At 47.4% G+C, this 15,406-nt stretch overlaps 1 protein-coding gene across 1 annotated transcript; it reads right to left on the minus strand.

The window, feature by feature from the left end:
* Positions 1-2,144: 2,144 nt before the first annotated feature.
* LOC131922643 (carbonyl reductase [NADPH] 1-like) lies at positions 2,145-8,542 on the minus strand. The gene is made up of 3 exons (XM_059277466.1): positions 5,919-8,542; positions 4,319-4,426; positions 2,145-2,819 (listed from the first exon to the last, which is right to left on the minus strand). The coding sequence occupies exons 1-3, from the start codon at positions 6,259-6,261 to the stop codon at positions 2,383-2,385; spliced, it is 888 nt and encodes a 295-aa protein (XP_059133449.1). The 5' UTR covers positions 6,262-8,542; the 3' UTR covers positions 2,145-2,382.
* Between the last annotated feature and the right edge of the window lie 6,864 nt (positions 8,543-15,406).

Below are 15,406 nucleotides of genomic sequence, written 5' to 3' on the forward strand. Positions count from 1 at the left end.
AGTATACATTTCCACTCTAGCACTTGGAACACTATAGCCATGATTTTTGATCTTGATCTTCTGGTTTCTGTTTACAAAAACAAAATGAGTAGGAGGAAGTGGACAGCCCTGTTGGAAGGTGATACTTGTAAAGTGAACCCCAAGAAACCTCGCTTTGTCTCCAGGGGTGCCCACTCCTTCTGCCAGCCTGGGAATCACTGGTCCATGGTGAGATTATGATAGAGACCTTGAGCAGTATGTAGTGTTCCTGAGGGAAAGAGGGTCATGGGCGGTTCCTGATGCTCCCTGGAGCTCCCTGGGGCAATGGACAATGAACATGTGCTTCCCTTAATTTCTGGGATGTGCAGTGTGGGTGGATGTGTATATACTAAGCATGTCCATACACCTGGCATGGTTTCTGCACCTAAATGACAACTTGTATTCGATTATCATCCTCACCTGACAGCTAATGGGATCAAGGCACAGCAAGACATAGTCGTCCTGTTTCAGCTCATGTACTAAGTAGGTAAAGCCCTGACTTCCTTCATGTTCCTCTTTGTTCCAGGGAATCAAACCCAGGGCCTCAGGCATGTTGGCATGCACTTTATGGCTGAGCTCCTTCCTAGCCTCTCCCTGCGGCTGGAAATCTTTCAACAGATAAAAAAGGTGAAAGAAAAAAAAACAGTCTAGAACACATCATTCAGACCGAGGAGTGAGCGGGCTCAGTCAGTGAAGTGTTTGCTTACAAGCTTAAGGCCTGGACTCAGAGCCCCAGGATCCAAGGCACACACACACTGAGGAGACAGAGATGGCAGATCCTGGAGCTCCTTGGCCAGCTAATCTAGCAAGCGCTTCATCTTCAAAACAAAATGAAAAATCTACAATCAACCAAGACAGTGACAGCACCTGAGGAATGACCCCTGAGGCTGTCATACATGTGCCCATGAAAATGCACATATGCTGGGCGGTGGTGGCACACGCCTTTAATCCCAGCACTCGGGAGGCAGAGGTTTGAGGCCAGCCTGGTCTACATAGCGAGTACCAGGAAAGGCGCAAAGCTGCACAGAGAGACCCTGTCTCGAAACCCCCCTCCCCCCAAAAAAAGAAAAGAAAATGCACATACATCACACAAAAGAAGTTACCCCCTCAACCCCCGCCTCCACACACTGTGTGTGTTTTCTTTAAGGGCCCATTTGTGAATACTCATTGTGTGGCTGTTTGTTGTGAACCAAAGTTCCTGAAGAGAAGCTGTGTCTGCTATGAACAGAACTCCAGGGAGGAGTCTCTGTCTGCAGAGACTGGTGGACTGATGGGAGTTTCAGTGGAGACACTACAATTGTGCAGGTTCAGAGGCTAATTACTTTATCTTGGGCTGGTTTTGGCTTCCGACTTGCTCCACTATGATCTAACACCTCATGATGATGATGACTCTCAGAAGCTTTTAATTCAGCAGAACACTAGCTTCCACTAATCCAAGAGCTGAGAATGTCTTCAGACATCATCCTGGGATTATAAAATGCTTCCCCATCTCATTGTACCCGTTTCTCTGGTCTACCTACCAATGCATTTTAAAGTTGCCTTGATTTATGACTTTCTTTATAGAACAAAGAAAGATATAAAACTTTTAAGAAACTGCTTTTACATTTAGGGTAACCTAACTCTGTATTCCTAGGACAGGGTCACTCAATGGCTCCAGAATAAATGATCTATTCCTTTTGAGAGCTGAGGGTTTTGGTTTGAACCGTAGACACTGTCCTTGACTCAGGCTTCTCGGTGTGTCCTGCTTGTCACCCAAGGACACACCTGTAAGGACCAGAGAGGACTGCAGGGTCCACGGAGCCACCTGTAATCTGCCCCGGCTCTTTAGATGCTCACTGTCTGGGGCTGCACCGTGCCTTCCCTTGGTCTGACTTTGGCTTTAATTAAACTCTTATGGAGCCGAAGCCAGTTTTGCACAGGAAGAAGCTGCAGAGGGCAGGAGTGAGGGCTCCGCAGTGAGGAGCACTTGCTGCTCCTGTGGAGACCTCACAACCGTCTTTAACTCCAGCTCCAGGGGAGCCAGTCCCTCTTCTGGTCCCCACAGGCACTTTAGGTGTGTAGTACGCTTCCATATACCTAGGCAAGACACTCATAAAGGAAAACCCCACAAGAATTAACAGAAAACATTATGCTGAAAGAACCAGTTATTTTTATTTTTTTTTCTTCTCCAGAATTTACTTTTTCTCACCCTGCATCACAGAGGGGATCATAAAGAACGTCATGGAATACAAGGCCAAACCATGAGTCAACTAGTTAACAAGTGTCAAGTTACTGTGTTAGCACTGTTAAGAATGTACCCTGGCCCTCACAATGACAGGATACAAAGCAGGGAGAGGATGCTGTGGGAAGAGGTGAGAGTTGAGTTCACCACGGCTCAACTTTTTTCTCCTGAACAAACTGCCCGTGGGGTCCCTCTGCATCTGGCGGCAAAAGGGCCAAGTACATGGGGGTCTCTGCTCCTTCTTCGGGGCTCTTGGTGGATTTTGGTCCTCCCATGTCAGTTCTCACCCCACCGGGGCAACAGGCATTGAGGAGGATCTTGTCCCCTCTCCTCTGCTCGCTGAGTTTCCGGGCGTGGATTCTGGACAGGACTGTCACCCCGATCTTGGTCACTGCATATACACTGTCCGGCCAGCCTTCTTTCTCATGCACTCCTTTTTTCATATCTTCCATAAACTTGTTCATGAGCCCCACCAGCTCCTCCTCTGTGATGGTCTCACTGCGAAACTTCTGCTGCAGCTCTGGGCTGCAGTTTTTCAGGGCCCTGAGGCTCACCATGCTCGACACGTTCACCACTCTGCCTAAAACACACAACAGGAGTGATGAGTTCCAAGGAGCAAGGGTTTTAACATAGGAAATTCCCCCTGGAGAGAATTCCAAGTGTGCATTTATAAAAGAGCATACACAGATAGTTGCCATGGTAGCACAAGGCAAGATTGAGCAGGCAGATTGAGCAGGCAAGTGGTATTGAAAAGAGTTGCCCTCTGAGGTCTATGTAGCGCAGTCTTAAGAAGCACTGGAATCTTCTAGGAGGGTAACAGGGACAGAGGATGGGAGTTTAAATTGCATGTGTATGTTTTTAAAGTGGTTGCTTGTCTTTATTGGTGTCTATCACAGAGACGAGTGTGTCATCCACAGTCCGTAGCAGATATCTTTGATGCCCCCATTGCCCCTTTTGTTGGTGATGAGGTGGGACTTTCCAGGTCTACTGTGAAGGGCTAACGTGGAAAAGAGTTCACACTGGTTACTTGTACCTATTTTATTTACTCTCTCAGAACCACAACTAACTTGCCCCTGTGGAAAGAGGAGAGGGCTATCTGCAGTGGGACGGGGACCCGAAAAGGAGCCCGGAGGAAAGTGGAGTCAGATCATAGTAATCAATATAAACCATGCTAAGGCTTGGGCTTCCCACTGAGGGATTTTGGGAGGGAATAGCAAGTTAGGACAACATGAAAGGAAAGGATAAGGACCAGGTGAGTTTGTAACTGTGTGGATTGTCAGCAGAGGCCTTTTGTAGAGCTGAGCTGACAGACCAGGATGCAGGAGACTCCTGGGTGCAATACTCTGAGGAGAGGATACTCAGAGGGATCAGCATGGGGATTCTCCCAAACTGGTTGGTTACCGAGATGATGTATGGAGAATTAGGGCTAGATTGAGGGAATATGTGATGGGGAGGCAGAAAGACAAGGGATGGATGGATGTCAGGAGAAGAGAATTCTGGGAGTGCTCAAGGCAGGTAGGAGAATTTTCTGGGTGGTGTATCCAGTGGGTAGGTGTTGATGAAAGCTCCATCAGTGGGCCTTGGGAACACAGAGGGGCATGGGACAAATGGACTTTTGAACTGAGACTTGAGGGAGGTATACAAATCATGTCACAGTGAGCTTCAGTGGGTGCTGAAGGAAATGGCAGGATGGAGGCTCAGCAAGGGGGTCTGTGCAGGGGCAGCTGGAGTCGGAGGGGAAGCTGGGCGTGAGATGCCAGGCAGACCCCAGGAGGGCAGACCCCAGAAGGGCAGACTCTCCCAAGAGGGCAGACCACCCAGGAGGGCAGACCCCAGGAGGGCAGACCCCAGGGGAACAGACCCAGGAGGGCAGACCCCAGGGGAGCAGACCACCCAGGAGAGAAGACCCCAGAAGGGCAGACTCCCCCAAGAGGGCAGACCCCCAGGAAGGCAGACCCCTAGGAAGGCAGACCCTTCCTAGGGGAAGCTGGGCCTGAGATGCCAGGCAGACCCCAGGAGGGCAGACCCCAGGGGGGCAGACCTCCCAGGAGTGCAGAGCAGATCACACACCAGACTCACCTTGGGGTCTTATTAGGGGGAGTAGCTCCATGCAGACAGCCTGGGTACCAAAAAAGTTTGTTTTCATTGCTGCTTCTGCTTGAATGTAAAAGTGGGTCAGATCAGTGCCTTTAGGGGAGAAAGAACAGCAATGGAGAGCAGTCATCAGTCAGAACTTGATACAATGGTGGACCTGAAGTCTAGTTAGGTAAGTCCTACTGTGGTGGTTTGATTGAGAATGGTCCCCACAGGCTCCTATATTCAAATGCTTAGTCACCAGGGAGTGGAATTGTTTGGGAACGATCATGGTATGTGGCCTTGTTGGAAGAGGCCTGTCACTGGAAGTGGGCTTTGAGGTTTCAAAAGACCACATCTGTAGTTGGACTTACATGAAAGCTTGGCCGATACCTTAGGCTTGTTTCTACCTAGTTCTTATAACTTAAATTAACCCATTTCTATTAATTTACTTTCTGCCCTGTGGCTTTATTACCTCATCTCTGTATGCCCATCCTGCTTGCTCTGCATCTCTTGGTATCTCTGCCTTCTTTTCCCCAGTGTTCTCTATGTTCTGAAAATCCTGCCTAGCTATTGGCCTAGCTATTGCCTAGATTTTTATTAAACCAACCAGAGTGACACAACTTCACAGTGTAGAAAAAGATTATTCTACAACACACAACAGATGTAGCCCCCTTCTCTCTGCCTGCTGCCTGCAGATCAGGATATAAGCTCTCAGCTACTGCTCCAGCACCAGGCCTGTCTGCTTCCCTACATGGTGATCATGGACCACCCTCTAAAATGTGAGTCCTCAATTAAATACTTCATTTTATAAGTTGCTTTGGACGTTATGTCTCTTCATAATAGAACAGTCCTAAGACACCTACCAATAAGTAATCCTTGTGCCTCTGTGAGGCTCCTGTTTGATAATCCTGTATTTTATCACGTGGCATCACTCCTGGTCCTGTGGTGAAGGCATCCTACAAGGGATCTTCGTGCAAAGACCCCTCCTCATTTCTTGCTTATTTCCAAATCAGCTAGAACTAAACCCAGCTGGCCTTAAGATCCAATCACAGACATCCTTTTGACATAAACCTGCAAAGGACCCCAGAGTCAAGCCAGATAACTGGCTGTAAGGTCCTTTGAGTGGAACCTTCTATATATTAGCCTACTCTACCAGAGCTATATAAGTATGCCATCTTGGGTAAAATTATCTTGGGTAAAATTGGTCCCTGGACCAGCCCTAAATTCCTATCCATGTCACCCTGAGCTAAAGTTTAACTGCCTGACTGTTGAACTGTTTTCTCTCTGCGTTTGTGAGCAACTTTGCTGTTGCTGATGTCCAGAGCTGCATATAAATGTCACATTGCATTGTTTGCCCTTAAAAACGCAAACCACCCGGCCATTGGGTTTACTTCCCACTAATCTGCTTGGGACAGTCCTGCCAGCATTGAACAAAGACTTCATTCAACTTACTCAGGCCTCTCAGGGATTTTCCTCCCCAGGCACCCTACAAACTGGAATATTTATTTGTTCTTGCTCTTCTCGAGGAACCTATTGAGACCTCCACCAGCTAAAGGTGCCCCCACCCCATCCCTCTGTACTGCCAGGCCAAGAGCAGACAGACCTCCTCGCTGGGTGTCCTTGAAGAAGTCATCTCTTCTTGGTGGCTTATTCTTGGGCCAGGTGCTAATACCCGCGTTGTTGACCAGCACGTCCAGTCCCCCGTACTCCCTGCGCAGAAAGTCGCGCAGGGCGCGGATGCTCTGCAGGTCATCGATGTCCAGCTGGTGGAAGCGCGGGCTCAGGCCCTCCGCCTGCAGCTGCTGCATTGCAGCCTTGCCCCGCGCCTTGTCCCGCGCCGTGAGCACCACGTCCCCCGAGAACTTCTGACACAGGACACGTGTGATGGCAAAGCCGATGCCCTTGTTAGCCCCAGTTACCAGAGCTACCTGATTGCGAGATGACATAGTTGAGTGGACAGTGAGAGACACCTTCCAGAAGAACTACCTCAGCCAACTCCCGGCTACTAAGATGTTGTTGGACTTGAGAGTCTGTGTGAATATCCGGAGTATCGTATCGTGTGCCTGGGGACCTTTGGCCCAGAGGCTTGAGCGGTTTTGGGCACTGCCCTTGGCACAGCTCAGTAGAGTTTTAGAGCAAACAAGACAAACAAGTCTGAGTTAATGATGGATCAAGTGTCCATTTCGCAGCGAGACATCTTAGTCTCGGAAATGGCCAATCGTCTTTGTTGGTGAGTGTTAAACCAGGGCTGGTACACGTGTTGGCACTGCACATGGATTCAGTTTTATAATAGCTTACCACAAGAGGAACTGGATAGTTGATAACAGTCAGAATGTGGAACGTGTTGATAGACAGTTAAGACAAGAAAGAAAGGTGAGACCTGCTTATAGAGACCCAGAGGACCCCTGGGTCCAAGCCTAGCACTTTGTCTTGAAGGGCTTTTAGAAGGTCATGGTCGGACTGACCCGGAAAGGGAAATGCTGGACTTCGCCAAGCAGCTCTGAAGTTCTTGGAAGCTACTTACCTGGCAGCCAGGCACTGTTCAGTTGGTCATGCGATTAGGTCTGACCTTCCACGTCTGCTTCTCTATCCTTAACTTTCTGAGGCTCCATCTTACTTTGAGAAATGAGATCTGCCCTGACCATTTGTTCTTCTTGGAGTTTATAACGTTTCTCTGCAAATGAAATAAGTCTTGACAGCTAGTGTAGAATGAGCTCTAAGGAATGAGTGGGGACCTGATGGTCCGCTGCTTGTATGAAAACAAAACAAAAAACAAAAAACTGCAGCTAATTCTTGGCTAGGTTTTCCATAACGGCAGGAAACATCTTTAAGTCATCACAGGCTGACACATTGGGTACTAGAAAGCCATCATTGTCCCTGCAGGTCAGAATGCCAGCTTCCAGGGTACAGCGCAGCCCCATAGAGTACTTTAGAGAAATCAAGGTGCACTGTTTTGTTTAAATTTTAATAAAAATTGTATTAATATCTATTGCATGTGGAGCACATTCCCCCCGACATTCCCTGCCTTTGTCTAGTCCCACCCCTTCGTCCCTCTCTTCCTAGTCACCTTCATTCCTCTTTCATGTCCTGTATGCTTATCTATATCTCTATTAAATCTTGGATCCAAAAACGGGAAGAGGCAGGGGCATGTGATGTTTGTCTTTCTGAGGCTTAATTTGGTGCTTAATAGGATTACCTTCAGTTGCATCCATTTTCCCGTAAATGACAAAATTCTGCTTTTCTTTGTAGTTGGAAATTTCCAGTGTGTGTGTGTGTGTGTGTGTGTGTGTCTGTGTGTGCGTGCACGCACATTCCTCCATTATTGGATACCTAGGTTGCTTCTATAACAGCAATGTGAACTGTACCTCGGGAGGCACAGGTGTGCAAGTGTCTCTACAATATCTTTTAGTGCTCCAGGTAAACACCCAGGACTGCAGGAGCAGAGTAAGACGATACACTGATTTTTCATTTTTTTTTGAGAAACCCCCTGTCATAGTTAGGGTTCTATTGCTGTGAAGAGACACCACAACCAGGGCAACTCTTCTGAAGGAAAACAGTTACTTGGGGCTGGTATTGGTGGAAGTATTAAGGCAACTCCACGTAGTTAAAAGGGAGGTTTATTTTGGGGTAACTTACAAGTGAAGGGATAGTTTACAGGGTCCGGGAGAGGTGAAGTGCAGTCCAGCGGTGTTCTCTGGAGAACTCTGCTCGTTCTACCTCCAGCATCCAGCATCCAGGAATCAAGAGAGCCGGCACATCCAGATTTCAGGTCTTAAGGGCTCCTGTCTTGGTCCCAACTTGTAGGCGTGACAGTTCCGGGAAGCCTCAATGGGGGTAGTACTTCCAGATCAAAGCTGGAAAAGCTACCCACTATATGCTGGCTTACAGTTCCGAGGTTTAGTCCATTGTCATCATGGTGAGAAGCACGGTGGCATGCAGACAGACATGGTGCAGGCAGACATGGTGCTGGGGAGGAGCTGAGAATTCTACATAGGGATCCTCAGGGAGCAGGCAGAGAGAGTCCCTGGGCTCGGCTTGAGCAACTGAAACCTCAAAGCCCAACCCCAGTGACACACTTCCTCCAATAAGGCCACGCCTCTTAATAGTGCCACTTCCTATGAACTTCTGGGGGCCAGTTACATTCAAACCATCACATTCTGTGCTGCTGTCTGTAGTAACTGGACTAGTTCATATCCCTACCAGCAGTGGTTATGGACTCCTGCTGTTATTTGTTTTCCTTTAAAATTTACTGATTTATTTTATTTGTGTGTGTGTGCTTTACCTGCATGTCAGTATGTACTCCATGTGCACACCTGGTACCTGTGGAAGCCAGAGAGGGTGTCCTGTCTGTTACCTGCCCCTTAAGCTAGGGATATCTCTTCCTCCAAGGCCCAACCTGAGACCCAGACGGGGAACTAAAGGAAAGATTGCTAAAAGATGTTCCTGCTGTCTGGGCTGAAGATAATTCTCCTGGTCTGGCCAAGCATGTGCCCTAGGTAATAGTACAACTGAGGGTTATGCCCATCTGGGTTAAACAGTACCCTATTAGTTCAGAAGCCAGGGAAGGGATCAGTACCCTCATCAGATGCCTCCCCGAGGCTGGCATCCTCAATTCATACCAGTCGGCCTGGAACACTCCTTTATCACTGGTACAAAAGCCAGGAACCCAAGACTGCGGACCTGCACAGGACTTAAGGACTGAACAAGTGGATAGAAATTATTCACCCAGTTGTCCCAGATCCCTGTACTCTGCCCAGCATGTGACCACAAGCACAGAAGGTCGATGCGTTTAAAAAGTGCATTTTTCCCCATTCCTCTGTCAAAATGAAGTCACTCCATCCTTGCATTTGAATGGGCCAATCCTGGACTGGGAACACAGGGACCACTGACTTGGACTCGATTGCCTCAGGGATTCAAGATTTCCTCCACCATCTTTGCATCTTTGATGAGGACCTTAACCAGGACTTACGCTGTTTTTGCAGTGACTACCCAAAAGTTTACCCTGTTCCAATATATGGATGGATTATTATTGGCTGCCAAGGATAAAGAGGCTATTTAGAGGCTACTCAAAGTCCCCCAAGGACTCTGGCTCGATTAGGCTACTGGGTCTCCAAAAAGAAAGCTCAGCTTTGCACTTCACAGGTCACCTATTTGGGGTATGAACTGAAATAAGGGAAAAGACTATTGTCCAAGGCCTGCATAGAGACTATAATGAGAATCCCTACCCCAAGCACAAAGAAGCAAATCAGAGAATTCTTGGGGGAGGGTCAGATATTGCTGCCTCTGGAGACTTTGCTGAGATTGCCAGGCCTGTGTATTGAGCCACTGTGGGAGACAATGTCCCCTTGGAATAGACTGCAGAACATGATCAGGCTTTTAAGAACTTAAAGGAGTGGGGCTGGAGAGATGGCTCACAGGTTAAGAGCACTGGCAGCTCTTCCAGAGGTCCTGAGTTCAATTCCCAGCAACTACATGGTGGCTCACAGCCATCTGTAATGAAATCTGGTGCCCTCTTCTAGCACACAGACATACATGCAGATAGAGCACTGTGTACATAATAAATAAGTTTAAAATAAAAAAAAAGACTATAAAGGAGACTGGTGCAGGCCCTGCATGAACTCTCCCTGACATTACCAAGCCCCTCCCTCTTTATGTCCATGAAAGAAAAGACCTTGCTAAGGGAGTCCTGACCCAAACCCTGGGTCCTTGGAAAAGGCCAGTAGCCTATATTTCAAAAAGAGACTGGATCCAGGGGCCTCTGGATGGTCTCCTTGCCTGTGGGTTATAGCAGCTACTACAGTTCTTGGTAAAGAATCAGACAAACTTACATTGGGACAAAGTATAAGACCCTACATGCAGCAGAGTCCTTGCTCGGGGATGAAACTAACTGATGGATGTGACATACTTATTTGACTCAATGCCAAGCTCTCCTTGTAGACAAAGACAGACTGACATAATGAGTCTTTGGCCATCAGCTCTGCCACCTTGTTGCTGGACAAAGACCCCGAGGTACCTGTCCATGACTGTCTTGAGATGTTGGATGTCATCTCAGGACTCATCAGACTTGACAGATGTTCCTCTTATTAGCAGAGATGTTGTACACCGATGGCAGCAGTTTTGTCAAAGAAGGAATCAGGTATGCAGGGGTGGTGCTGGTTACAGGCCAACAAGAAGTCACTGGGTACAAGCCCTACCCAGGACACGTCTGTGGTGGTATTGTGTTCCCCAAAATATTTGTACCCTAATAAACTTATCTGGGTCAGAGACCAGAAAAGCCACTAGATACTTAGGATAGGCAGTGGTAACACACGCCTTTAATCCTAGCATTCCAGAGGCAGAAATCCATGTGTTCAAGGATACAGCCAAGCATGGTGACTCACGCCTTTAATCTCAGAAAAACGAGCCTTTAATCCCAGGGAGTGATGGTAGAAAGCAGAAAGGTATATAAGGTGTGAGGACCAGAACTAGAAGCATTTGTCTGGTTAAGCTTTTGTCTGGTTAAGCATTTGTCTGGTTAAGCTTTTAGGTTTTGAGCAGCACAGTTCAGCTGAGAGCCATTTGGAGATGAGGACACAGAGGCTTCCAGTCTGAGGAAACAAGATCAGCTGAGAAGTTGGCCAGGTGAGGTTACCTGTGGCTTGTTCTGTCTCTCTGATCTTCCAGTGTTCACCCCAATAACTGGCCACAGGTTTGATTTTATTAACAAGAACTGTTAAGATTCCTGCTACACACGTCTGCTCAGAGGGCAGAAATAAGAGCACTCAGTCACTAAAATGGGCTGAAGGAAAGAAAATATTTATACAGGTAGCTGATGTGCTTTTGCTACAGCTCATGTCCATGAACAAATATATAAACAAGGGGCCTTTTAACATCAGAAGGAAAAATCATCAAAAATAAACAGGAGATTACTATACAGCTTTTGGAGAGCATCTGGATACCTGCCTAACTGGCTCTTCCACATTGACCAGGGCACAAATAAGACCCAGCCCACAGACCCAAGGCAACAACTATGCGTATCAGGTTGCCAGGGATAAGGCTCTAGGGGAACCCAGACTATCCTGGAATTGTTGGCCACCCCTAAGCCCCTACTCCACCTTGATGAGGATGTTCCCAAATGTAACTCATTGGAGATTGTCATATTCTAGCCTGGGAACCTAGGGAAAACAGCTATGGTCATTGGGTCCTACCAGATGGTAGGATTTGCATGCTAAAGTCACTGGACAGGAACTGGCTAATTTCCCTACATCACTCAATGAATTTGTCACCTAAAAAGATCTCAGGACTTATCTCCCCTCAGGTCTGGCTACCTGTACACTGAGAAATACTCCATAACACATCAGATTGCTGCTTGGCTTGCACCCAGGTAAATATTAGAAAGGACATGCTGCTTCCAGGACAGTGAAGCCAAGGTACTGTACCTTTTGGGTACAGTTTTGGGAATCTGACTTCACCGAAGGCAAACCAGGACTATATGGTTACAAATATCTGCTGGGCTTTGCTGACACTGTCTCATGCTCAGGCTGGGTAGAGGCTTTTCCTTCCTGAACAAAACGGCCTAAGCAGTAGCAAAAGGACTCACAGTGGGAATCATTACCAGGTTTGGCCTCCCTTTGTCTCTAGGGTCAATGGCCAAATTATCTCAACTACTTTCAAAGACTCTTCACATGAACTGGAAATTACATTGTAACATCCTCAAAGTTCAGGATGGACAGAAAGGATGAATAGAACTATAAAAGATATTAACTGAATACACTGGAGACTGGTGGTAACTAGGTTGATCTCTTGCCTTATGTCCTTCTGAGAGCCCCTTGTACCCCGCACTGAGAAAAGTTCACCCCATATGAGACAGTCTTTGGGCAGCCAACTCCTGTAATCCCTTGGGTACACCAGGAACTCAAACAGGGCAGGAACCTGGAGGCAGGAGCTGATGCAGAGGCCATGGAGAGGTGCTGCTGACTGGCTTGCTCCCTATGGCTTGTTCAGCCTGCTTTCTTATAGAACCCAGGACCACCAGCTCAGAGATGGGCTGGGTCCTCCTCCATCAATCAATAATTAAGAAAATGCCCTATAGCTGGATCTTATAGAGGTTTTTTTATCAATTGACATTCCCTCCTTTCAGATGATTCTAGCTTGTGTCAAGTTGATATAAAACTATCCAGCACAATGTGTATGTGTGTGTGTGTGTGTGTGTTGTGTGTGTGTGTATGTATATGTATGTATGTATGTGTGTATGTATTTTCTTAATTGCTAATTGGTGTAGAATGGCCCATCCCACTGTGGGTGGTGCCCTCCCTAGGCAGAAAGGCACCTGAACACGAGCCTGGGAGCGAGCCTGGAAGCAGGGATCTTTTTGGTCTCTGGCCCAGTTTCTCTTCAGACTCCTACCTTGAGTGCCTGCATTGGCTTTCCTCGATGACAGTCTACAACCTGTAAGCTTAAACAAACTCTTCCCTCCCAAAGATGCTTTTGGTCAGTGTTGTATAACAGTGCACAAAGCAAACTAGAACACTATGTAATGTTTTGGGTTTTCTTTCTTTCTTCTGTTTATTTTATGTTCTTTTAAGACAGGGTCTCTATTTGTAGACCTGGCTGTCCTGATCTTCCTATGTGACTAGGCTGGCTTGAAACTCACAGAGATCCTCCTGCCTCTGCTTCCTAAGTGCTGGGACTAAGGACTCGAGCCACTGTGCCTGGCTCATTGTTTCCTTTTTCAGTCTCTGCAATTCAGAGACTGAATTTTTCTCCCTGTTCCTCTGTCTGTCATTGGCTGACCCCGCTGTAAGACACCGGTTCTTTTTTCCTTCAGCTAGGATGAGCCCATGTTAGAAGGATGTGCATGGATTAAATCCAACCCAAGGGGCCCTCAGAGATAGCTCATGACATGTGAGGGAGTCTGAAGGGTCCTGACAAAGTCGCAAAGTTGAAGAAGCCCAGGAGTCTGACTCTCAGCTTGGCTTTTCCATTTAGTGTTGATGTCAGCATTGGGATGGAGCTGTCTACAGGCTGAATCCCCCAGAAAAAATGCAGCGGACCAAATGCTACGGGTCAGTGTGTCAACGCAAAAGCACAGCTCTCAAAGATTCACACAGGGAATGCTATTTGTGTAGAAATGAGGAAGTCCCTAATTTTTAACACTGACACACCAGCCTCATATTCAGGTAACTGTGCCCCGCCCCCGCCCTTTGTTGACATGGCTACTGCCTGCCTACTGGAAATTCCTTCCTTTTCTGTTCCTTAAGACAGTACCTTGCTGTGTAGCTCCTGGCCGGCCTGGAGCTCACTACCTGTCTGGTCTCAGGCTTCCTGAGATCCTCCTGCCTCTGCCTCCCACGAGCTGGGTTTACAAACATTACTAGGCAGGATGGTTCCAGCTGGCTGTTGGCTGGTTAACCTCCACTGTTATGTCTACCACTTACCCTCCATGATGCCTCTGGCTGGTTGCCTCCCGCCGCCGCCGCCGCCGCCGCCGCCGCCGCCGCCGCCACTGTTTGCTGTCTCATTGCTTTCTCTCAGTCCAGCTTTTCTTAAGGAGGACATCTGCAGTGCCTCTGGGTCCTCCTTGTCCTTGTATGAGACCTGAGCTCCTCCCTGGTCTCTGACTCTATAAGGGAGCTGCTCCCTCAAACTTCTGCATGTTGGGGGTGTGTCATGTCTGCCCACCACTTTTTTCTTTTTAAGGTTTGTTGTCTGTTGCTCTTAATGACTAATGAATAGCTCTTAATACTGTTCCAAGGTTCCCCATGGACATCTTGTTTCCCAAACAAACTCAACCTTTTTAGGTAAAGAAATATGCTGAATGTTTCCACAGTGTTCAGCTCACTGTTCTCTGTCTCTGTCTCTCTGTCTCTGTCTCTGTATGTGTGTGTGTGAGTGAGAGAGAGAGAGAGAGAGAGAGAGAGAGAGAGAGAGAGAGAGAGAGAGAGAGAGAGACTGTATAATTGTACACACAGGCACAGGCTGGTTGGCAAAGGCAAAGGGTGAAAACACTCATGATCATATTTATACAGAATCACCTAAAGCGGCGTTTTTGTTGAGAATAGTTACATAATAGATTACATCATTGCTTACTTTTGGGTGTCCCAGACATCTAGTGTCAGCATCATTGCTGACTCAATCTCTTACCATGTCCAGGGTCAGCCATGTTTTAGCTGACTCATGGTTACTAGTTACTCACATCTGCATCATGGTGACTAAGCATAAAGTAGCCCTATGGCCTTCTGTTTCCTACCTTGTATGAGTGTGTGTGTGTGTGTATGTTTGTGTAGAATAGTGGTGTTTGAGTGAGTGTGTGTGTCAGTGTAAAACAGTGGTGTTTGATGAGTGTGTGTGTCAGTGTAGAACAGTGGTGTTTGATGAGTGTGTGTGTGAGTGTAGAACAGTGGTGGTTGATGTGTGTGTGTGTGTGTGTGTGTGTGTGTGTGTGTGTGTGTGTGTAGGTGCTGGGAACTGAACCTGGGCCCTCTGCAAGAGCTGCCAGTGCTCATGGCCCCTGAGACATCACTGTGACCCAACTGGACACAAGCAATTGTTGATATTATTTTTCTTTGGTAGGGCTTACTTTATGGCCTCATATGAGGTTTGTTTTTGAGAATTTCCATGGCAAATGAAAAAGGTATGTTTCTATTGGTTGCTACATTCTTTAAAAAAATATTTTACAACTTTTTTCTTTGAGAATTTCATACGCATGCACCCTCCATACATCTCACTAACTTATGCTAGATCACAGCCTTCCTAATCCCCCTAACAACTTCATGGCCTTGTTCTCTGTCTCTCTCTGTCTCTCTCTCTGTCTCTGTCTCTCTCTGTCTCTGTCTCTCTCTGTCTCTCTCTCTCCCTCTCCCTCCCTCCTCCTCCTGTTCTTCCTCTTCTCTATTTAATAGCACACTGAGTTGGTGTTGCCCATATGGGCACATACATGATATTGTCCACTAACAGGGTCAGCACACCCCTAAAAACACTGACTCTTCCTATCTTGACAGCCATCATCTGTCAGCAGCCCCTCAGCTAGGGGTAGGATTCCTGTCTCTGGATGGCCTCTTCCCACACATCTGTTAGGTTCATTTGATCTGTGGTGTACTTTAACTCTGTGGT

This window comes from Peromyscus eremicus, chromosome 12 (genome assembly GCF_949786415.1).
Source record: "Peromyscus eremicus chromosome 12, PerEre_H2_v1, whole genome shotgun sequence".
Lineage (NCBI taxonomy): Eukaryota > Metazoa > Chordata > Mammalia > Rodentia > Cricetidae > Peromyscus > Peromyscus eremicus.

What these genes read in the sequence shown, in the direction of transcription:
- LOC131922643 (XM_059277466.1), bottom strand. Translation starts at nt 6,261, where the DNA reads ATGTCATCTCGCAATCAGGTAGCTCTGGTAACTGGGGCTAACAAGGGC. An exon ending in CAAGGACACCCAGCGAGGAG is followed by an intron (nt 4,427 to 5,918) that starts GTCTGTCTGCTC and finishes TCTCCCCTAAAG; the next exon opens with GCACTGATCTGACCCACTTT. An exon ending in CCCCCTAATAAGACCCCAAG is followed by an intron (nt 2,820 to 4,318) that starts GTGAGTCTGGTG and finishes TGTGTGTTTTAG; the next exon opens with GCAGAGTGGTGAACGTGTCG.